The sequence below is a fragment of the Rhinoderma darwinii genome, chromosome 4 (assembly GCF_050947455.1).
Source record: "Rhinoderma darwinii isolate aRhiDar2 chromosome 4, aRhiDar2.hap1, whole genome shotgun sequence".
Lineage (NCBI taxonomy): Eukaryota > Metazoa > Chordata > Amphibia > Anura > Rhinodermatidae > Rhinoderma > Rhinoderma darwinii.
Window position 1 is genome coordinate 370,617,189 of NC_134690.1, and position 23,014 is coordinate 370,640,202.

Consider the following 23,014-nt stretch of genomic DNA (forward strand, 5'->3'; position numbering starts at 1 on the left):
GCGCACATAGTGCATCAAACAATACAAAGGTGAAGGTGTTCAAGGGTGGTCCAATCTGCTGCCCTGGTTGTTTTGTGCTGGGAGCACAACATCCATAGAGACGGAGAGTATATTAACTCGATGAGTTGTCAGTCTTGGAGATTTGCAGCCTAGTCTCCAGTCTGGATCAGGAATTTGTCCAGAATCAGCAAAGAGGAGAGGCAGAAAATCCGGATGACCGCCCTGGCGCAACCAACTTTGAGAAATTCTGATATCAGTAGAAACAGATGAAAAGGCTTTGTAATAGTTAAGATAATTTAATGAGCATTTCTACATAAAAACAACCCAGTTTAAGGCCGAACTGGCCTCTTCCTCAGGTAAAATACAAAGGACCTTCGGCGTCGAGCCGCGTTGTTTTTATGTACAAATACTCATTAAATTATCTTAACTATTGCAAAGCCCTTTTCATCTGTGTCTACGGATGTCAGAATTTCTCAAAGTTGGCTGCGCCAGGGCGGTCATTCGGATTTTCTGCCTCTCTCATCTACATCCTATATTCAGCCAGAGCAAGCCTCAGAGCTGAAATCTCTCAGCATTGCTTGTTGGCTCAATGTCTATACATGGGTAATATGCATTCTATAGTCTTTTCTTCATGCACCGTATAGTAACCTATTGCCAGTAAAAGTAACTAAAACGAAAAGCCGGCGCAAAAAAAGTGTGTAACAGGGCAATGGGTCACGCAGCCGTAAGCAGTGATGCATTATCACATTGTTTTTTATTGTGCTTGTTAAATTGAATGAAGTTTACTGCAGCAAGTCATAAACTGCAATAACTCTGCCAACCTCATACATACAGTTTCTGCTACTCAGATCAAAGGCACCATTTATGCAAGAGTCGTAGATGAGATTTTTTTTAATAGCTTCCAAATCTTTAGCCCTAAATGTACTAAACAACTGAAATTCTATTGAAACCCCTGCAGTGCAACAGGATTTACTTTTAGTATGGTGATAAAGTTTATTACAGGCTTTATGTTTGAGTCATCAAAGAACCGTACACTACAAAGATTTTGGAAAGTACAATTAAAACAGTAAAAGGGCTCTTTCTTTGTGCATATATGATTTTAGAATATTCCATCTATTTAGAAGTTATAAGAGAAAATACAATAGACATATAAGATTTATACATTATACCGTAACATAAATAGGTTCTTCAGGCGATATAACAAAAATATTGTATTATGGCATATTATAATGAAAGATGTACAACTTATAATGTAGTGGCCACTGCTGTGTTGCCCCTATTGTTTACACTGCCCAGCAGCTCACTGTCTGTGGGACTGTATGTAGACTGTAGTCCAGGTTGTGTGACAACAGACCTCCATACGTCCTTCACCTTGACTGACACTGCTGTTACATATATGTGCATGTCTATAAAAATGTGCACTACTGATGGCTCAGTGCAGTGATCTCCTCAACATAGATGAGGTAAAAGAAGAACAGTAGCACAAGCAGGATCGTGTAAAGATATTTGGAGGAAGAAGTATTTTGTACATCCTGTCCTGTTTGTCCAGGATGTCCATGGATGTGGCTGTTCACTCCTATTCACTACATTGCATTAGTAGCCACCTCTCCACTGAGTATAGGGACTGGACATCCCTGTTCTCCATGTAGATGAAGGCGCAGAGGTTGGAGCCCACCGATCCGACATTTATGGCATATCCAATTGTGCCATGAATGTCTGTTAAGAATTTTAAATACCAAATATGTTATAAGAACATAGTAGATAAAATATGATAATAATAGTGTAATATTATGTGAGTGCATTATCTATATTTGGCAGTGAGATCTGTAATTATTTTACTTGCTGATCAATTGTAACTTTGCTTTGTCGTAGTAATGAGGAATTAATCGACTACATACTAGCGATATAATCAGTGCCCCCTGTGGCGTTCCCTGTAGATAGTGCCCACTGTGGCGTTCCGTGTAGATCGTGCCCCCTGTGGCATAAATTTCCATTGTTATTTTGCAGAATAGAAAAATCATGGTGACATTCCCAATTTCTCATTATTGTTATGCTGCTATTGTCTGCTTTGGCTGATCCCTTATTGTTAGAAGGATCCGCTGTTGATAAGCTGATCATAGGGTGTCTCGCTACTGGGATCTACAAAGATTAGCTGTAAACTCTGTAGGAACCTATAAGCAAGTGTTCATATCCCCATGCAGCGCCCCCACAGGAGAAATGAAGTATTACACAGTTTGTATTCCAAAGCAGGGGAGACTTATTCTAACTTCCATCTATTAAATCTGAATTGTCTTGAGTACAAGTAAACAATATTCTTTTTATTTCCTTGAGGCCAGTTCTGCATGTACGTAAATAAGAATTTATGAATTCCCAGTCATACACAGCAACAGTGTACTGTGCGATTTTAATTTGTTGTTGCAATAGTGGTACAGTTCACCACCACATCACTGTTGCTAATGTTAACAAACGTTCCTATTTTCTCACATATGCTTCATTTTAAATCCTACTAGTCATATTCAATTTACGAATATAATAATATAAAACATTATTCTTTACCTGTACTGTGTGCTTAAGGATAGGTTCTAAGGATTTACTGGTAGAAAAGTCTTCTTTATACCACTCTGCATCTGTTACAGTCTAATAAAAAATAAAGAAAAATGAAAATAATTAGGCTAAAATATTAAAACATGTTATGCTATCGGGAACATGATCACTAGATACTGTCATAACCACATCAGTAATTAAAGCGAATCCGTTGGCTAAATATGCTGCCGTTGGTAATATTACAGCGACAGGTCCGTTCTTCTATTAGCCAAAATGACACTAAATAAATATCGTGCTGTTTGGCTAATAGGAGCGAATAAAGAATACATAATATATGTCCGGTATATCTATACATTTATGAGGAGTGTGCTTCCCCGCCTCCCCCCACCATCCTCACAGTGGTTGACGGCTGTGAATCTACAAATACAGCAGTCCGTCAATTACCACCGAGAGGCGTTGGGGGAGCGGTCTCCTCATGAATGTACCGGATTCATAACTATGAGTGCGGTGTATTCTTTTATCGATCCTATTAGCCAAAAAGCACAATATATTTTTGTGCCGTCTTGGCTAATAGGTGAATGGACAAGTCACTGTAATATGCTGATATTATTTATTACCATATGGAAGTATTATTCAGTTACAGTACGGTGGTATTATTTAGTTACAGTACGGTGGTATTATTTAGTAACAGTATGGTGGTATTATTTAGTAACAGTATGGTGGTATTATTCAGTTACAATACGGTGGTATTATTTAGTAACAGTATGGTGGTATTATTTAGTAACAGTATGGTGGTATTATTTAGTAACAGTATGGTGGTATTATTCAGTTACAATACGGTGGTATTATTTAGTAACAGTATGGTGGTATTATTTAGTAACAGTATGGTGGTATTATTCAGTAACAGTATGGTGGTATTATTCAGTTACAATACGGTGGTATTATTTAGTAACAGTATGGTGGTATTATTTAGTAACAGTATGGTGGTATTATTCAGTTACAATACGGTGGTATTATTTAGTAACAATATGGTGGTATTATTCAGTTACAGTACGGTGGTATTATTTAGTAACAGTATGGTGGTATTATTTAGTAACAGTATGGTGGTGTTATTTAGTAACAGTATGGTGGTATTACTTAGTTACAGTACAGTGGTATTATTCAGTTACAGTACGGTGGTATTATTCAGTTACAGTATGAGGCTATTATTCAGTTACAGTACGGTGGTATTATTCAGTTACAGTACGGTGGTATTATTTAGTAACAGTACGGTGGTATTATTTAGTAACAGTATGGTGGTATTATTTAGTAACCGTATGGTGGTATTATTCAGTAACAGTATGGAGGTATTATTTAGTAACAGTACGGTGGTATTATTTAGTAACAGTATGGTGGTATTATTTAGTAACAGTATGGTGGTATTATTTAGTAACAGTATGGTGGTATTATTTAGTAACAGTATGGTGGTATTATTTAGTAACAGTATGGTGGTATTATTTAGTAACAGTATGGTGGTATTATTTAGTAACAGTATGGTGGTATTATTTAGTAACAGTATGGTGGTATTATTTAGTAACAGTAAGGTGGTATTATTTAGTAACAGTATGGTGGTATTATTTAGTAACAGTATGGTGGTATTATTTAGTAACAGTATGGTGGTATTATTTAGTAACAGTATGGTGGTATTATTTAGTAACAGTAAGGTGGTATTATTTAGTAACAGTATGGTGGTATTATTCAGTAAGAGTATGGAGGTATTATTCAGTAACAGTATGGTGGCATTATTTAGTAACAGTATGGTGGTATTATTTAGTAACAGTATGGTGGTATTACTTAGTTACAGTACGGTGGTATTATTTAGTAACAGTATGGTGGTATTATTCAGTAACAGTATGGTGGTATTATTTAGTAACAGTATGGAGGTATTATTCAGTAACAGTATGGGGGTATTATTCAGTAACAGTATGGTGGTATTATTTAGTAACAGTACGGTGGTATTACTTAGTTACAGTACGGTGGTATTATTCAGTTACAGTACGGTGGTATTATTTAGTAACAGTATGGTGGTATTATTTAGTAATGCTATGATGGAAAAATGTAGTAAGCTTATGTAGGTATTATTCAGTCACAGTATGGTGGTATTATTTAGTAACGATATGATGGTAATATTTAGTCACTGTATTTATTATTATTTGTGTGTAGGGCTTACCTATGTATACAAATTCCAGATTCTGGTACAGTATAGTGTGTGCTGTGTTCACCAATAGAGCACATGACTCTTGGGTAACACAGTCCCCACATCTGAACATCAGAGCTTAGCACTGCACAGTGTAAATATCGTTACATTTACTGATCGTGCCGCCAATAATGAATATTTTTACGCTGTCACAATTGATGATCAACAACAAACAATGGTTATATCTTCTCCCTGAGTGACACTGCACAATAATCGTTATGATAACTCAGAAACGAGCAAATCATGAGGATAATTGGTGAGAGTAAATGGGCCTTTAATGGGGGCAAATTGAGGCTTAGTGCCAAAGGCAGCCGGAGATGCAAATACGGCCCTGGCTGTATCTCCATATACCTCTGATTTCATACAGAGGCATTCAGAGTTTTTTCCATAGGTTTCATATGGAATCTAACAGAAAACAAATGGTGGCATGTTCCATTAGATTATGCACTAGGACAGAGGCATTATACACAGAGGGCCTATGGCTCCATAAAGCAGAGCTGTAGGGACTCTGTGTGCCACTATGCAAGACTTGTATGCTCGCCTCTGCTGTGTGTGAATGAGCCCCTAAACCCATACAGTTCTACTAAGCCCCACATCATTGGTCAATCCCCAGCCAAAGAAGAAGGGGATTAGAAGGAGGTGGTTCTTTGTTTTCCCTGTCAGGATCGTGCATCCTTATATTTTGACAAATGGGTTGGTGATTTATTTCTGCATTTTTAGTATTTATTATTACGTTTTGGGCTGAATACACGCAACGTATTACACGCAGATTTTCATGCAGGAAATGCGCAGTGTAATACAGTACCAGCAAAGTAAATGAGATTTCAAGAAATCTCATCTACACGGTGCAGATTTTTTTCTGCGCGTAAATTGACCTGCGGTGCGTATTGTAAAATCTGCAGCATGTCAATTTATTCTGCGTTTACGCTTGCGAATTGTATCTGACTCGTTTTAAAGAAAAACACACCAAAATATGCAGCATAAAACCGCACCTATTTCCGCATCAAAATGTAAATACCGCACCTAAAAACGAATAAAAAAACGCACCATTATGTGCGGTTTTAGCTGCGGAATTACATGCGTACACCTGCGGTTTTGGTGCAGATTATCTGCATCAAATTACACAACGTGTGCGTGTAGCCTAAAGCCTCTTTATGTTTACAAAGTCAGCTTTGAATGTGAATAATACTTGTGTTATCAGGACGATAGCCACCATGGCTAAAAAAAAACAAATGATTGGATTATAATAAAGACAGTTTATAACCTTAGGTTCCAATTCAGTCTGTGGTTTAAATGGGCAGCACCTTGCATGATTACCAAAATCCGACAGCTGTACGACGTCTCCACATCCTGCAAGATAAAAGGTATAAATGTCAGCCTTGATATAATTCATATTCTCAATATATGTGACAATGACGATTATAACCCTTCAGACTGCACACAGGAAAATATATAGTAGTCTTTTTAGTCCACCCATTCCATGTGATTGATACAAATTACATTACAAAATCCATCCCTTTAAGTAACGCCGACATTTAGAAAAGTGTCGTGAGCGGCGGAAGCGGCACTAAAGTTGCATTGTTCCTGCAAATTTCGACTTTTTACTGGTATTCCCCCCATTGAGCTATCAAATTCAGCAAACTCCAGGTGTGGGAGAATGATCCTCAATCAATGCACCGCCATTTTCATGTTGTAATGAGAATCACTGTGTAGATCCAGTCATAAAACAACCTGCGTCTACGGATAGGTCTTGCAGGAAGCCATTGGCTATTGTAATCTCTGAAGCCCTGTATACTTATTAGAACAATACTCATTGATAATATGATAAACTGTATGTTGTAATATATTACGGTACGTTAACTAAAGTTAAAGCAACATTTTCAAAACATTCTTCATTTAAAATTAATCTTTAATTGTTTGGTACATTTTCTATTAAGGAACGGATATACGGTAGTTAGGTTGAATTTCAGAAATACACAGATTTACCACGGTAAGCAAAACAGCAGAAGACGTTTTCTGCTGACATATTCATATCCAATTCATACTCAGGAATTCTCCAGTTCTCACTAAGAATGGTCTCATCCAATGGATCTGATTTTGATCGTCTTGTTAGAAGGTCCATGTATTGTGCGGATATGGTGTGCTTGGGAAGACTGTATGAAATGTAAGCATAGGTGCAAATTAATAAAATAACAGTACATATTAAAGGGTATGTTCACACACACTATTTATGGACGTAATTCGGGCGTTTTTGCCCCGAATTACGTCCGAAATAGCGGCTCCAAAGCGTCGGCAAACATCTGCCCATGCATTAGAATGGGTCTTACGATGTTCTGTGCAGACGGTCATTTTTTTACACCCCGCTGTCAAAAGGCGGGGCGTAAAAAGGACGCCCGCGTCAAAGAAGTGCCTGTCACTTCTTCAGACGTAAATGGAGAAGTTTTCCATTGACTCCATGGACAAACAGCTCCATTTACATCCGTAATGGATGCAGCGAAATAGCGCCTCAACATGCCATTACGGCTGAAATTACGGTGCTGTTTTCTCCTGAAAACAGCACCGTAATTTCAGCCGTTACGGACGCTGCCGTGTGAACATACCCTTACTGTGATAAATAATAATAATAATAATATACACAGTCGAGTCACATTATTATGAACACCACCTACTTTCGACGTCGGCAGCGTGTAGCCCATGAAGGAAGTGATGTGTGGTGGACTGGCTTGGTGGGTATATAAGGGGTGCGATAGGCTGTCTGAACACATATCACTCATTGTTGCCATGGGTAAAAGGGGGGATTTACCATTGCAAATAGGCATGATTATTGGCTTTTGGGCAAAGAGTGACAGTATTTCTCATCAGCGCAGTCTGTGAACTGTTCGCGTGCTGCTGTGGTGAAAGCGGATTGTGAGTGGACAAATGGCACCATTGGGAAAAACCGACGTGGAAACTGCGGAGCACCACGTGCCATTGATGTGAGAGTTGAACATCGGCTACGAAGGTGCTCACGGGCCGTACGACGCGCTACGGTGGAGCAACTCACCGTGAAAATCAACCAGGCAGCTGCCAGAGCTGTGTCTAAAACAACAGTTCAGCGAACCCTACTGAGTATGGGGCTCCGAAGCGGACGGATGGTCACTGCCCTTATGCTAACAAAGGCGCATTGGAAAAAGGCTTCAATTTGCATGACAGTATCTGTCTGGGGAATTTTTTTCATGGCATTTTCTGGGCCCACTAATCCACTTGGAAGGCACTCTGAACCGATTTGTGTATGAATCCATCGTTGCAGATCACGTCCTCCCATACATGCTGTTTGTCTGCCGTGGGGCAGAAGGAATCTTCCATCAAGACAATGCGACATGTCACACGGCTAGAAATGTCCGATAGTGGATGGAAGGGCACGACCAAGACTTCCAAGTACTTCCCTGGTCCCCTAATTCACCAGACTTTAACCCAATTGAGCATCTGTAGGGCCACCTTGATCGTCTTGTTTACTCTATGGATCCTCCCCCACGCACCCTCCAGTAAATGTGGGATGCACAGCAGTCAGCGTGGCTCCAGATACCGGAGACAACCTACCAGCACCTTATTGAGTCACTCCACGTATGTCTAGCTACTGTCCGTGCTGCACACGGCGGTTACTCTGGATATTAGCTGTGGTCATAACAATGTGACTCGACTGTGCATTTTTATCTATTTATTACTGTTTATATGTACTGTAATTTTTTCATATATACTGTATATTAAATTATATTATATAAATATATAATATTAGGATATAAATGTAATTTCTTTATGTTTCAAATTAGAGTATATAAGGAAAAAATGCATGATTGACCAAAAATAATACATTTATGGATCTTCATATGTATGTATTATAATTTTTTATTATTCTAGGATTTTAGGACAAATGGGGCCCTCAATATCTAGGTATCTACATTAACCCATCTCTACCAGGTACAGACTGGACAACAGGCTCCTGCAAAACAAGTATCCAAATCCAGAGGCACAAGAGTCATGGAAGAAGGGAGAATCAATGTATGTGGACCTTTTCCAGAATATTTTAGTCCAATCATACTCTAAATGTTTAGTCACTACATTGCAGTGTTATTCGGATTCTTCATGGAGTTAATAGACTGTGTTCACACTGGTGTTAATACACTCTGTCAGAGGGTTCCGTCAAGGTTTCCGACAATTTTTATGGCACACATAGAGAAGAATGTGTCAGCTTTTTGTTATCCGATATCCTGAGTGCAATAAGCAATGGAAACTAGTAAATATATTTTTAGTTATCTTACTAAACCTATGTTGAAAAACACAACGCTCAAATTGAGCCAGAATTCTGGCTCACATGTCGTGCGTCACATTTATTAAAGTTTTTTTGCGTCTCGACAGACAAGGGGCATGGCTTAGACAAAAAGGGGTGTGATCTTGCTGAAGGACAAAACAAAAGACTGGCGCAATCTAAGGCGACCAAGAGGTGCTATAAGTAAAAGTGTGTTGCCAAATTTATCATGCAATATGCGCCACTGTGATCAATTTGGCGCATCTTCTGACTGCCTGGCCTAAGTTTACACTGTCTAAAGTTACACAGAATTAGTACATATTACCCAATGAGTACAAGTTTTACTCTATCAGGTTTTACCATGAACTTACCTGCGATTAATAGAAACTGGTCTGTAGAAAGCAGCTAAGGAAATAGGACACTCGTATTCCATCTGCTTCTGAGCATCTGCGAATGTTACACAAAACGGAAGCTGCGCACGTGTAACAATAATTCTGTATACCTAAATATCAAAAGTGAACATGAAAACATTTTTGGAAGAGAGTTCACATGGAGACACATACAAGTGCATGTTTGTATGTATAGACTGAGAACAATTGAGAAGAAATGTGACTGAAGAAAGGTAAAGTCTTTTTCTTACAAATATTTTATAGCTTTGTTTTCCATTCCCCTTTTTTTTTAAAAAACAAACAAAAAAAAGGAAAAATAGAAGACTAGACGACAGTGATAAGGATAAAGATTTCAGTACAGAAGATTTTCTTCTCATATCTGCTGGGATCCATTCCTATTTTCTTCTTCTCACGGGGACCTGATAGAAAGTCTATACTAACTTTGTATACATGGGATTATGCGATGTATATAAAGGGAAAAACACAAGCTCCATATTGGAGGAAACAAAGTATGGTCAGGATATTGCCCTGTCCTATGATGGTAGCCGCTTCCTTTGCTGAGATGTGTAGAAAAGCTGCAATTTGGGATCGGTGTTACTAATAGACACTCATAAACATGTACTGTCTGTGGTAGAGTGCCTATTAGATAAGCTCTGTCTGTGGTGAAAGTCCTATTTGTTATTCTCAACCCCAGGTAGCTGCTTGGACTGGGATAAAGCAATGTTTTTGTAAAACATTGTCTATACCTCCGACATATGACACTGTACACTTTTTTTTAGGTGGACCACTGTATAGGAAAGCGCAGTCTTCTTTGCTTTCCTATACAGTAAAAAAAAAAAAAGGTATGCTAACCCGATGGAGGCCACGACAACACTCTTCAGGTGAGATGGAGCCACTACTATAGATCTACTGAATAATCAATCTCATATGACTTGTAATGTCTATATAGAAGTAAGAATAACCCAAGAACATGCCAGTTATTACATAACCTGTGTATTGGTGCCATCAGCTGAAACCACATTAACTTCTATAACTGTATCTCCAACAGCGATAGGGAGAGGTTTAGTGTCTCCATTTCCATTCACTGTCACCTTCATCTGACTGTCTTGGATTAAGGGTTTAATGCTAATACTGTTCTGGAAATATGGCATAGTACCTAGTTGGGAAACCGAAACAGGAAAACGTAAAAGAACATAAAATAAGCATAAAGCACAATAAGTGACAAACCATGATATTTTACACCACATATATAAGCTACAATAACAGACAACAAAGTTGGAGTAAATTGAGAAGTGACCATGTAAAGTGAACCCTTGCAATAAGTGTGCAGAAGCTGCCATCATATCTGCTCTGTCCGATTTTTAGGGCAGATGCTCACAACATTCAGCCAGCGAATGCTTCGGAGAAAGGGCAATAGTGCCGTCTGCTGTGCTAGTGCACCCCAGGGACCCAGGATGTCCGGCACACAAAGTTTACCATACCATCTAATTTAAATTTGAGCTATTATTGCCCATTGATAGGTCTCTCAATTCAAGGCTGCACATAAAACAGTGCGCCCTATAAAAAAAATTCCTATTCACTTGAAACCTAGGTAAACTTAGTTATAAAATTTTTTATTTGCTAACTGTATGGCTAGGGCAGAGGAAACAGAGACTGATAAAGTAGTTGTGTTAAAATAGCTATAGAGAGAACATTATTGTAAAATTAAACTCGCAGGAAGCTTATTAATAAGTTACGGTCAACATGATAAGCTGACGTGGCCAAGATAATACGGCAAAAATGTTTTTATTTAATTGGGTGAAATCATTAATTTGTAATGCTCTGCAGGATGCTGCAAAATATGGATCATAAACAATTTCCAAGTGCTGGAATATATTTAATAAAGTTCCAAAATACATGAGATCTGCAAATAAAGTAGAACGAAAGCACCAGGACTTACTTTCTACATTATAATTATTTGTTAAGTTATAGTCTAAGGCAGCACCTAATGGAGGTCGCCATTACTGATATTAGCAACTGTAATTTAAATATAATGCTGCTGAACATATTGCCATCGTATAGGAAACAGGAAATCAATTTTAAGCATTTTAAAGGCAAACCCACTCACTAAGCAGGATTTCCATCATTGGTGTTCATGACATCCACCTTGCTCCTCTACCATGCTACACTAACAGCTATTTCATCTGCTATGGGTGACAAGGTATCATTAAAAAGGAAAAACTTTCCCACTTGTACATATAATATCTCACCCAATAGGGTGTTCTAAGCTCAACGTAGTCAAAGTTCATGTGACAGAGAAGATTAAAGGGGTATTCCAATATTAAACATGGATATGCCATAAAAGTCTGATTGGTGCGGGTCCCATCTTTCCCTTTAGTCAAATCAGTAATCCGATGATCCCTGTTTGCCAATTCACAGCCACTACAGTCTTCATAGAGTTTAACAACTTTATAGAAGTCGATAGGACTTATGGAAAGAGCCGTTGCTTGCTCAGCTTTTTCTGTAACTTCCATATACGCCAGATTAAATTCTATGGAGATTGCAGTGGCTTTGAATTGGCAAATGGGTCACCAGACCCCAATTCTACCAATAGGTTGTGGTTTTTAGAGGTAGGAACCACACCTAACAGGCATTTATGGCATATACTGTCGATGTAATGTTTGGGTATACCACTTTAAGTGTATATATATATATATATATATATATATATATATATACGGTACAGGAAGGAGATCCGTATCGCAAGCTGCCGTACATGTATGACGCTTGCATTGCGCAGGTCCAGGAGCTGAGCCCACACCATCAGCAGGGGTTGTTAGCTGTAACATACGGCTGACACCCAGCTATAACGATCGTAGATTTCACTGTCATTAGCAACCGCTGCATCTATGAAGTTCGACAAAGTGGTGGGCTTTTTGGGTATGTGCACACGATGAGAGGCTTTTACGGCTGAAATGACAGACTGTTTTCAGGAGAAAACAGCTGCCTCGTTTCAGCCGTAATTCCTCCTCCTCGCATTTTGCGAGGCTTCTCTGACAGCTGTAAATTTTGAGCTGTGCTTCATTGAGTTCAATGAAGAACGGCTCAAATTACGTCTGAAAGAAGTGTCCTGCATATGATGTATATAAGTGCCCTGCACTTCTTTGACGAGGCTGTATTTTTACGCGTCGTCGTTTGACAGCTGTCAAACGATGACGCGTAAATGACAGGTCGTCTGCACAGTACGTCGGCAAACCCATTCAAATGAATGGGCAGATGTTTGCCGACGTATTGTAGCCCTATTTTCAGACGTAAAACGAGGCATAAAACGCCTCGTTTACGTCTGAAAATAGGTCGTGTGAACCCAGCCTTTCAATCAGTTCATCAGCACCCCCCACAATGCGACCTAAAATAGGACGGCAGGCACAATATGTATTATGTAAGCAGTCAAATGTTCACATTTTCAAGTCCTCTTGTTGTACTAATAGATATTGTAAAAAAAATATAAAAAAGTTTTGAACTATAAAAAATAAAAATTAAATTAAAAAAAACAAAAAAAACGCCTTTTTGGCAATGAAAAATGCTTTATTATGGGACAAAACTATTTAAAAAAGCAAGCAGGATTCGCAACGACCTGGAACAAAAAAATGATGACGGTTTTACAGTGAATGCTGTAAAAAAAAAAAAAAAAGAAAAACAATGCCAGAATTGCTGTTTTTAGTTCATCTTGTAATCCCAAAAAAATATAAAAGGTGATCAAAAATGGTATGTACCCCACAAAACCACAAGGTGTCCTTCAAAAAACAAACCCTCATACAGCGCCATCGACAGAAAAATAAAAATGTTAGGGGTATTTTAATGCGGCGACACGACACATTTTAAATTTGATATTGCCATAATCATAATGACCCACAGAGTAAAGTTTGCATGTCATTTATACCGCACGGTGAGCGACGTACAAACAAAACTCCGAAAACAGTGGCGGGATTGCCATTTTTTTTCTATACCCCAAAAATTAATAGAAGTTATATAACACATTATATGTATCCCTAAAACAGATCCCTAAAAAGTTTTCATGCGGCTATGTTGACAAAAAAATATTTCTACCAGAGGTCTGTGCATGGTACGGGGAACAACATGATCTTTATCGGAAATTATTATCATGTTATCGCCCCCTATCGACTGAAAATCCGCGCTAAGATGTGGAGCAAAGTTCAGAGGGCCTTCGCCATTTGAATTTATATGGGTCCAGATATTTTGTATGGCGGCCCTGTCCATAGTGACATGACTGGGGCAGCAAGCACTTGGCCACCCGGTAAAGTTACTATCAACAAAGAGTGGCAAGGGACACAGGAGACTGGCGCATGAGTATCTTGAAAGTTTTTCTCTATTCTTGAACAATGAATGAAGAATTTTGCTGGTTGTTAATGTGATGAGAATAGGAATTACATTTAGGATGACATAGATATATGTATGGCAGTAAATGCAAGAAATCTAATGTGTTTTAAAAATCAAGATGGAAAAAAGATAAATAAATAAATAAATAACGAATAAAATAAATGTTTTTGGAATACACAAGTGATGTGCAGCCTGTTCCGAACGTATTAGACAATAATAATTCACAGTGACAGGTCTAGGATATTAAACAGAAGTACATGAATATTCGAAGACATCTGGAGCAAATGATGGGGCCAGATTCAGATCCTCAGACAGAATGATTCCTTCAAGTGAAGCATGGCTAGTGGATAATTTAGTGATTTCTAGAAAATATTTCTTGGCAGTCCCATCTTCAGCAGTCACTTCCAGTACTACGGAATTAAGACCATCTTTCAAAAACACAATCTTCGAACCACTGCCTCCCTGAAATTGATTAGACAGAGGCGATAATTAAAAGTGAATTATTTACAAACAAAAATGTACCGTAGTACCATTTATCAAATCTACAACTGTAAGTGTGAAGTGAAACAAGATACAATAAAGCCGGTCCTCATTGCAGTTATTACATGTACATCTGTACTGGTTGGAAGGGCTCTGTTCAGGACTCTCTATTTCTCCCCAGTGACGTGATGTATGTTTGTTCACTTATTAAACAGACAAAGCCAGATGCTCATTCACACGTCCAAATACACAGGGCCAGGTGTACGTTCATTCACTCATCCAGACAGTCAGGGCTAGGTGCTCTCTCATTCATGCAGACAGCAAGGGCAGTGAGCAAAAACGTCTGAAAATACGGAGCTGTTTTCAGGCGAAAACAGCTCCTGATTTTCAGACTTTTTTTAACAACTCGCGTTTTTCATGGCGTTTTTTACGGCCGTTTTTGGAGCTGTTTTTCAATGGAGTCAATGAAAAACGCCTCCAAAAACGTCCCTAGAAGTGTCCTGCACTTCCTTTGACGAGCCGTCATTTTACGCGCCGTATTTTGACAGCGAGGGGTAAAATAAAGGCTCGTGGGAACAGAACATCGTAAATCCCATTGCAAGCAATGGGCAAATGTTTGTAGGCGTAATGGAGCCGTTTTGTCAGGCGTAATTTGAGGCGTAAAATGCCCGAATTACGTCTGAAAACACTGCGTGTAAACATACCCTAAGGGCTAGGTGCTCATTCACTCATCCAGACAGTAAGGGTAGGTTCACATGCAGTAGCAAAAAACGTCTGAAATTACGGAGCTGTTTTCATCTGAAAACAGCTCTTGATTTTCAGACTTTTTTTTAACAACTCAAGGTTTTTCAAGGCATATTTTACTGACATTATTGGAGCTGTTTTTCAATGGAGTCAATGAAAAACGGCTCCAAAAACGTCCCAAGAAGTGACAAGCCCTTCTTTGACGCGGGTGTCTTTTGACAGCGGGGCGTAAAATTACACCTCGTGGGAACAGAACACCATAAAACCCATTGCAAGCAATGGGCAGATGTTTGTAGGCGTAGCGGAGCAGTTTTTTCATGCGTAATTCGAGCCGTAAAACGCCCGAATTACATCTGAAAACACTGCGTGTGAATATACCCTTAGAGGTAGGTGCTCTCTCATTCATCCAGACAGTCAGGGCTAGCTGCTCTCTCACTCATACAGACAGTAAGGGCTAGGTGCTCTCTTCACTCTTCCAGACGGTCAGGGCTAGGTGCTCTCTCATTCATCCAGACAGTCAGGGCTAGGTGCTCTCTCATTCATCCAGACAGTCAGGGCTAGCTGCTCTCTCACTCATACAGACAGAGTGAGACAGTAACCCAGTAACCCATCAGCAACTCTCCATGATGACGGCAGGCTCCCAGCGCTTGTCAGGTTATTGACTTTGAAGAGCCGAGTGGTTGTCAGTACCATCATGGAGAGTAGTAGACAGCTTACTGTTATTGTGCTGTAGCAGGCGCCAGAAATAAAACTAAACATTGTCTTACTGCCTCCTGGCCAGCTTATGGGGCCCCCCCGGTGCAAAAAATCTAATCTGCTTTACAAAATGGCATGTTCAGCCAAGCAGCACCGCAGTCAGAAGGAGATGGTTCAGCCGCACAACAATAGAGGCTGGCCTTGCACATAGTGTAAAGCATTGCATACTTTTAAAGAATTTATATTTATCTCCTTTAGTTTCCCCTTAGCTTTAGGGGTGTCCACCCTGTGTAATCCCACAGGACATCAGGGGCCCTTGCTGATGGAGTGGCACCACACGTGACATGGAAGTTAAGGCTAGCGTTCGTCAATCTTGCATAGCAAAATTATTTAGACATTGCATTGCACTGTTATTAGATTACTTTTTATATGGGGCTGTTACTTGGTCACTGTATGCTGGTATTCTTTGTGCACCGTAAGGTGGGATTTACATAAGCATAGCGTGGTATTGCTACTAGGGCACTTTACCGTATATATTGTTGTTGTGGGGTCTGTTCACATCTGCGTTTGGCTTTCTGTTGTACTGCACCGTCAGAGGAGCAGAACGATGAAAATACCGAAAGCAACGCTTCCGTTGAATGATGGAGACAACTAGCGCCCGAGGAAACCCATTGAATTTAATGGGTTTTGTCGGGTTTCCATCAGGGTGTCAATGGTTTTTGCCAGAAACAATAGCACAGCATGCTGTGGTACCATATTGTTTCCTGTATTTTCAACCAGATCTACAACGGAGGCACCTATGTGAATAGGTCCATAGTCATAGGATGAATCTACTTTCAGTCATGGGTATAAAAACATACAGATAGACTATAAAGAAATCAAATCCTTAAAGCAGACTCACCAGCAACGTCCAGGTAGCTCCTGTGTCACTAGGCCAAGCGTCCACACTGGTCCGTGTTACCTGACTGGAAACTCTTGCCTGGTATATTGTTATGTCTGGTTTAAAAGGAGGTTCTAGTTTTACCCCAGAAACAGAAAGTTTCTCCAGGTCACAGTTATTCATTCTTCTTCTTCTTATGTACAGCTCGAGTCCTGCAAATTACAATTTTAATAGTTAACCTGTCAACTCTCTGTACATGTCTGTTTTAGCAAATACTTCGATGCCACATAAAATAATAATTCTGGGGCATCTTTCCTGGAAACTTATGAATACATTGACCACTAGGCATTACCAGTTACCTTTCTTGTCAATAGGATGTGTTCATACACAGTCAGTACGAATTGGACAGGGCCAGAATGTGTAAGGACATAGGCTATTGACATTGATAATACCTAATTGTCAATTTACTCATATATTTCCAGGAAGAATAACAGAGGAATGCCGCATGTTCAAAGTTCTAAAAAATAAATAAATATGATTTTATGTGGCATACAAGCATTTACTAAAACAGACATGGCAGGAGAGCTGATAGGCACTTTTTAAAAAAAAAATCAGAGATGGACTCTTTCATGGCTGTAAGTATTTTGGGAGTTGATGACCAGAACAAAATGTCACCTTTTGTAAAGTTGCATTCTAGAAGCGACGGTTTTCTCTGTAGTGTAATACCCTACCATGCCACATGGAGTGCCACATTGACTTCATGTCTCTGCTGTGTGCACGAGGACGTATATGCGGCCTGTGCACGTGGGTGATAACCTTTTAGAAAGTTTTTAGTGATGACACAAGAGCAGATAGGGATGGGGTAGACCAGATAAATGTTTTGGGGTTACCAGGGATAATTTTTGTATATTTGGGGTACCATACAATTTGCATGATAAGAACATCTTGAACATATTGTCAGAGCTCCTGATGCCCATGCAAAATAAGTTTGTGTCACGCAGCAAGTTTGGGAAAACTTCTCTACACTATTTCACTATGTTTTTTTGTATAGAAAAAGGTAGAGAAATGTTTCTGCTAATGGCACCAATGATTTCAACTAGATTTTATTTTATGGCAAATGTAATTAATTGGCATCAGTTAACCTCTACTCCATCAGGAAACTTTTATATGGCGAACAGAATAAAAATCTTCTATGTGTGAACTTAAAGGGAATACATCATTAAAAAATTAAAGGCTATGTAAACCTTTGAATTTTGTTTAAATAAAAAGGTGTATCAGTGTGTTTTGTGCAACTTTAGAAATACTTTTTATTAAAAATTATTTTAACTTTTTTTTGGATATTCTCTATACAGAGCAGCTGTATCTAGCGCAATACACTGAATCCATCAGTCTTGCGGACCTGACAGGTTCAGTGACACTTGGGGGGGGGGGGGGGGGGGGTTCCTGCGTGTTATAACTAAATATCAACTGTTGAAATATGGTAATAAAAATATAAAACTTACATAGATTCATATCTGTTCTGTAGTTTTGCCCCCACATTGCACATATACTTGATTTATTTCAATTTAATGATAACTTATTCGAAGGAGTCTTCAAGGAGAACATAATACAGGTGAGATGGTTCTGACTGACTAGTAACCAATATGTAAGGTGCTCGCAATATACCACACAGAGTTATTATTTTTTCTATTGCTTAATATTATAAATATCATTTACACTACCTTTATCAGTTGTCCTCTGTCTCGCAGGTTCACAAACACTGAAGCATTTCTCCCTAAGGACTAATATAGGTCTCTACTATTTCCGCCATTTTGCTGTGGCCACTGTCATGGGCTTACCCGCACTTTGGTCTCCTGTTAAATGGCCGCCACCATCTAGTACAGCACACACAACCAAAGACATATTTTTGTTCTTCGGTTACAAGATGCGGTGGTTAAGGACGCGGATACCATGGAGAAAACTGATCATTTGAAGGGAGTAGTAAAATAACACGTGACTTATCGGATTTTGTGGAACTACAAGTCGTGTATAGCCGTCTTATTGTAAGTCGGGCTTAGTTCCACAGATAGTGGAGGGGGTTAAAGGAGGTCAAATGACCGGACAGGAGGGGAATGGGCCAAGTGCAGCGGCAGGAAGATGTTCTGTGCTGAGCTGTATATACTGCACTGGGGTGTGACAAAAATCCTCTATATTATCCGACACCTGCCTCTGTACAGGGGCACTGCTGATGTAGTTCTGGGGTGATGCTCTGCACAAAGGTTCTGTTTTGAGGGTGATGCTCTGCACATGGAAGCAGTTCTGGGGTGATGCTCTGCACATGGGAGCAGCTCTGGGGTGATGCTCTGCACATGGAAGCAGTTCTGGGGGTGATGCTCTGCACATGGAAGCAGTTCTGGGGTGATGCTCTGCACATGGAAGCAGTTCCGGGGGTGATGCTCTGCACATGGAAGCAGTTCTGGGGGTGATGCTCTGCACATGGAAGCAGTTCTGGGGGTGATGCTCTGCACATGGAAGCAGTTCTGGGGGTGATGCTCTGCACATGGAAGCAGTTCTGGGGGTGATGCTCTGCACATGGAAGCAGTTCTGGGGTGATGCTCTGCACATGGGAGCAGTTTTGGGGGTGATGCTCTGCACATGGAAGCAGTTCTGGGGTGATGCTCTGCACATGGAAGCAGTTCTGGGGGTGATGCTCTGCACATGGAAGCAGTTCTGGGGGTGATGCTCTGCACATGGAAGCAGTTCTGGGGTGATGCTCTGCACATGGAAGCAGTTCTGGGGGTAATTCTCTGCACATGGGAGCAGTTCTGGGGGTGATGCTCTGCACATGGAAGCAGTTCTGGGGTGATGCTCTGCACATGGAAGCAGTTCTTGGGGTGATGCTCTGCACATGGAAGCAGTTCTGGGGTGATGCTCTGCACATGGAAGCAGTTCTGGGGGTGATGCTCTGCACATGGAAGCAGTTCTGGGGGTGATGCTCTGCACATGGAAGCAGTTCTGGGGGTAATTCTCTGCACATGGAAGCAGTTTTGGGGGTGATGCTCTGCACACGGGAGCAGTTTTGGGGGTGATGCTCTGCACATTGGAGCAGCTCTGGGGGTGATGCTCTGCACACGGGAACAGTTTTGGGTGTGAATCTCTGCACATGGGAGCAGCTCTGGGGTGATGCTCTGCACATGGAAGCAGTTCTGGGGTGATGCTCTGCACATGGAAGCAGTTCTGGGGTGATGCTCTGCACATGGAAGCAGTTCTGGGGGTGATGCTCTGCACATGGAAGCAGTTCTGGGGGTGATGCTCTGCACATGGAAGCAGTTCTGGGGGTGATGCTCTGCACATGGAAGCAGTTCTGGGGTGATGCTCTGCACATGGAAGCAGTTCTGGGGGTGATGCTCTGCACATGGAAGCAGTTCTGGGGTGATGCTCTGCACATGGAAGCAGTTCTGGGGGTGATGCTCTGCACATGGAAGCAGTTCTGGGGGTGATTCTCTGCACATGGAAGCAGTTTTGGGGGTGATGCTCTGCACATTGGAGCAGCTCTGGGGGTGATGCTCTGCACACGGGAACAGTTTTGGGTGTGAATCTCTGCACATGGGAGCAGCTCTGGGGTGATGCTCTGCACATGGAAGCAGTTCTGGGGTGATGCTCTGCACATGGAAGCAGTTCTGGGGTGATGCTCTGCACATGGAAGCAGTTCTGGGGGTGATGCTCTGCACATGGAAGCAGTTCTGGGGGTGATGCTCTGCACATGGAGGCAGTTCTGGGGGTGATGCTCTGCACATGGAAGCAGTTCTGGGGGTGATGCTCTGCACATGGAGGCAGTTCTGGGGGTGATGCTCTGCACATGGAAGCAGTTCTGGGGGTGATGCTCTGCACATGGAAGCAGTTCTGGGGTGATGCTCTGCACATGGAAGCAGTTCTGGGGTAATTCTCTGCACATGGAAGCAGTTCTGGGGGTAATTCTCTGCACATGGGAGCAGTTTTGGGGGTGATGCTCTGCACACGGGAGCAGTTTTGGGGGTGATGCTCTGCACATTGGAGCAGCTCTGGGGGTGATGCTCTGCACACGGGAACAGTTTTGGGTGTGAATCTCTGCACATGGGAGCAGCTCTGGGGGTGATGCTCTGCACATGGGAGCAGCTCTGGGGGTGATGCTCTGCACATGGGAGCAGCTCTGGGGGTGATGCTCTGCACACGGGAACAGTTTTGGGGGTGATGCTCTGCACACGGGAACAGTTTTGGGGGTGATGCTCTGCACACGGGAACAGTTTTGGGGGTGATGCTCTGCACACGGGAACAGTTTTGGGGGTGATGCTCTGCACACGGGAACAGTTTTGGGGGTGATGCTCTGCACACGGGAACAGTTTTGGGGGTGATGCTCTGCACACAGGAACAGTTTTGAGGGTGATCCTCTGCACATGGGAGCAGCTCTGGGGGGGATGCTCTGCATATTGGAGCAGTCTTCACCTCATTAGTGGTTAGAATAAATGCTGGGAGATGTAGTTCTGTCACATTGCTTTGGGTCTGGACTTCGAGAGTTTTGGTAGCACAACTGATTGAGCTTCAGACTAAGGGTATGTTCACTCGACAGCGTCCGTAACGGCTGAAATTACGGGGATATTTTCAGGAGGAAACATCCCCGTAATTTCAGCCGTAACGGCATGTGCAGGCGCTTGAACGCCGCGTCAGTTACGGACGTAATTGGCGCTGCTATTCATTGGAGTCAATGAATAACGGCTCCAATTACGCCCAAAGAAGTGACAGGTCACTTCTTTGACGCGGGCGTCTATTTATGCGCCGTCATTTGACAGCGGCGCATAAATATACGCCTCGTGTGAACAGACAAACGTCTGCCCATTGCTTTCAATGGGCAGATGTTTGTCAACGCTATCGAGGCGCATTTTTCGGACGTAATTCGGGGCAAAAACGCCCGAATTACGTCCGTAATTAGTGTGTGTGAACATACCCTAAGGCTGGGTTCACACGAGCACATTAACGTCCGTAATGGACGGATGTATTTCGGCTGGAAGTCCCAGACCGAACACAGTGCAGGGAGCCGGGCTCCTAGCATCATACTTATGTACGACGCTAGGAGTCCCTGCCTCTCTGCAGGACAACTGTCCCGTACTGTAATCATGTTTTCAGTACGGGACAGTAGTTCCACGGAGAGGCAGGGACTCCTAGCGTCGTACATAACTATGATGCTAGGAGCCCGGCTCCCTGCACTGAGTTCGGTCCGGGACTTCCGGCCGAAATTCGTCCGTCCATTACGGACGTTAATGTGCTCGTGTGAACCCAGCCTAAAGCAAAACCAATCGGTTGTACCACAAAGTCTCCATGTAATTAACAACCACCAGCCAGACCTCTACTATAAAGGATACTAGGGGGTGTACTCATTAAACCGCCCCTGAATGTTATATAAAATCTCTCATTCTTCATGGCACTTAGAGATATATATAATTTCTAGCTCTGGGTTCAGTAGGTCCCATTACACCCTAATGATAGGTCACCTTATAGATTTCCTAATATAAAGTGTTGGTGTCCAAGGAGCAGGATGCTTGTGTGCCCAGACAATTCCCCCTCCACTTTTCCTCTTCCTCCATTTTTCGCGGCGGAGGAGGTAGAACTGGATTTCAGATTGAATTTAGAATTGTCAGTTTATCGTAAAAACTTTCTTTATTATTAAGACAACCAATAAAATGTATAAACGGTGGAGATGATCCCATAGTATCCTATAGGACTAAGGAACATCCGCTTCCCAGCACTTGCTCCCTGAAAGCCTCTTTATGCCTTTTTCAGCCGGTCAGCTATGTATGGTGAAAATACCAGCGGGAAGCTTCGTTTTTATTCTACGGACTTCCTCCGATCCGTAGAACAAGGCGGCTGTGCTGCACCTTCATCTTCTGAGACGTTTGGCATGTCAAATTCACTACAATGTGATCGCCTGAACAATACAGTGAATGGAAGATGCCAAAGATCGGAGTCAAAAGACAGAGTTGCGCCGCAATACCTTCTGTCTAGGGATCGGTGGGGTCACAGGGTACAGACCCCTAACGATGATATCTGATTTAGGGTGTACCTTCCATTTTAAAGGGTAACTAAATGTTTAAAAAATGTGTGACATGTCATAAGTTTTGATCTGTAGGGGTTAGAGCACAGAGACCCCCACCGATGTCTAAAACGAATCTGCAGCAGCGCTCGGGTGAGCACTGCGCTACTTCATTTCTGATCGGCTTTTCTCTGAAAGCCGAGCAAGTGGTATAGGGACTCAGACTGTCTATGGAGTCCATACACCGCTACAGCGGCGTTCTGAGAAAAGCCAAACAGAAACTAAGCGGCTCAAACGATCACTTCTACCGATGAGATCTAGCGATCGGAGGGGGGTCCCA

The 23,014-nt window shown here is 41.5% G+C and overlaps 2 protein-coding genes across 4 annotated transcripts in view; one reads left to right on the forward strand and one right to left on the reverse strand.

Moving 5' to 3' along the window:
- Positions 1–18,840, reverse strand: part of LOC142760141 (uncharacterized) — a 65,935-nt gene extending 47,095 nt beyond the window's left edge. For 2 of the 3 annotated variants that reach the window (XM_075863110.1, XM_075863112.1), the window contains exons 1-8: positions 18,353–18,840; positions 16,653–16,843; positions 14,089–14,293; positions 10,444–10,610; positions 9,437–9,567; positions 6,767–6,933; positions 6,045–6,130; positions 2,557–2,637 (exon numbers count right to left, since the gene is read on the reverse strand). In XM_075863110.1, the coding sequence (XP_075719225.1) occupies positions 2,557–2,637; positions 6,045–6,130; positions 6,767–6,933; positions 9,437–9,567; positions 10,444–10,610; positions 14,089–14,293; positions 16,653–16,814 (999 nt within the window). In that variant the 5' untranslated portion in view covers positions 16,815–16,843; positions 18,353–18,840. Of the gene's footprint in view, positions 1–2,556; positions 2,638–6,044; positions 6,131–6,766; positions 6,934–9,436; positions 9,568–10,443; positions 10,611–14,088; positions 14,294–16,652; positions 16,844–18,133; positions 18,255–18,352 lie in introns of all 3 variants that reach the window. The other variant, XM_075863111.1, reaches the window with a different exon arrangement.
- The window catches only part of C1D (C1D nuclear receptor corepressor), a 37,487-nt gene continuing 33,044 nt past the window's right edge, over positions 18,572–23,014 (forward strand). The window contains exon 1 of the mRNA XM_075863117.1: positions 18,572–18,673. The gene's annotated coding sequence lies outside the window, so the exon portion shown is untranslated. The remainder of the gene's footprint in view (positions 18,674–23,014) is intronic.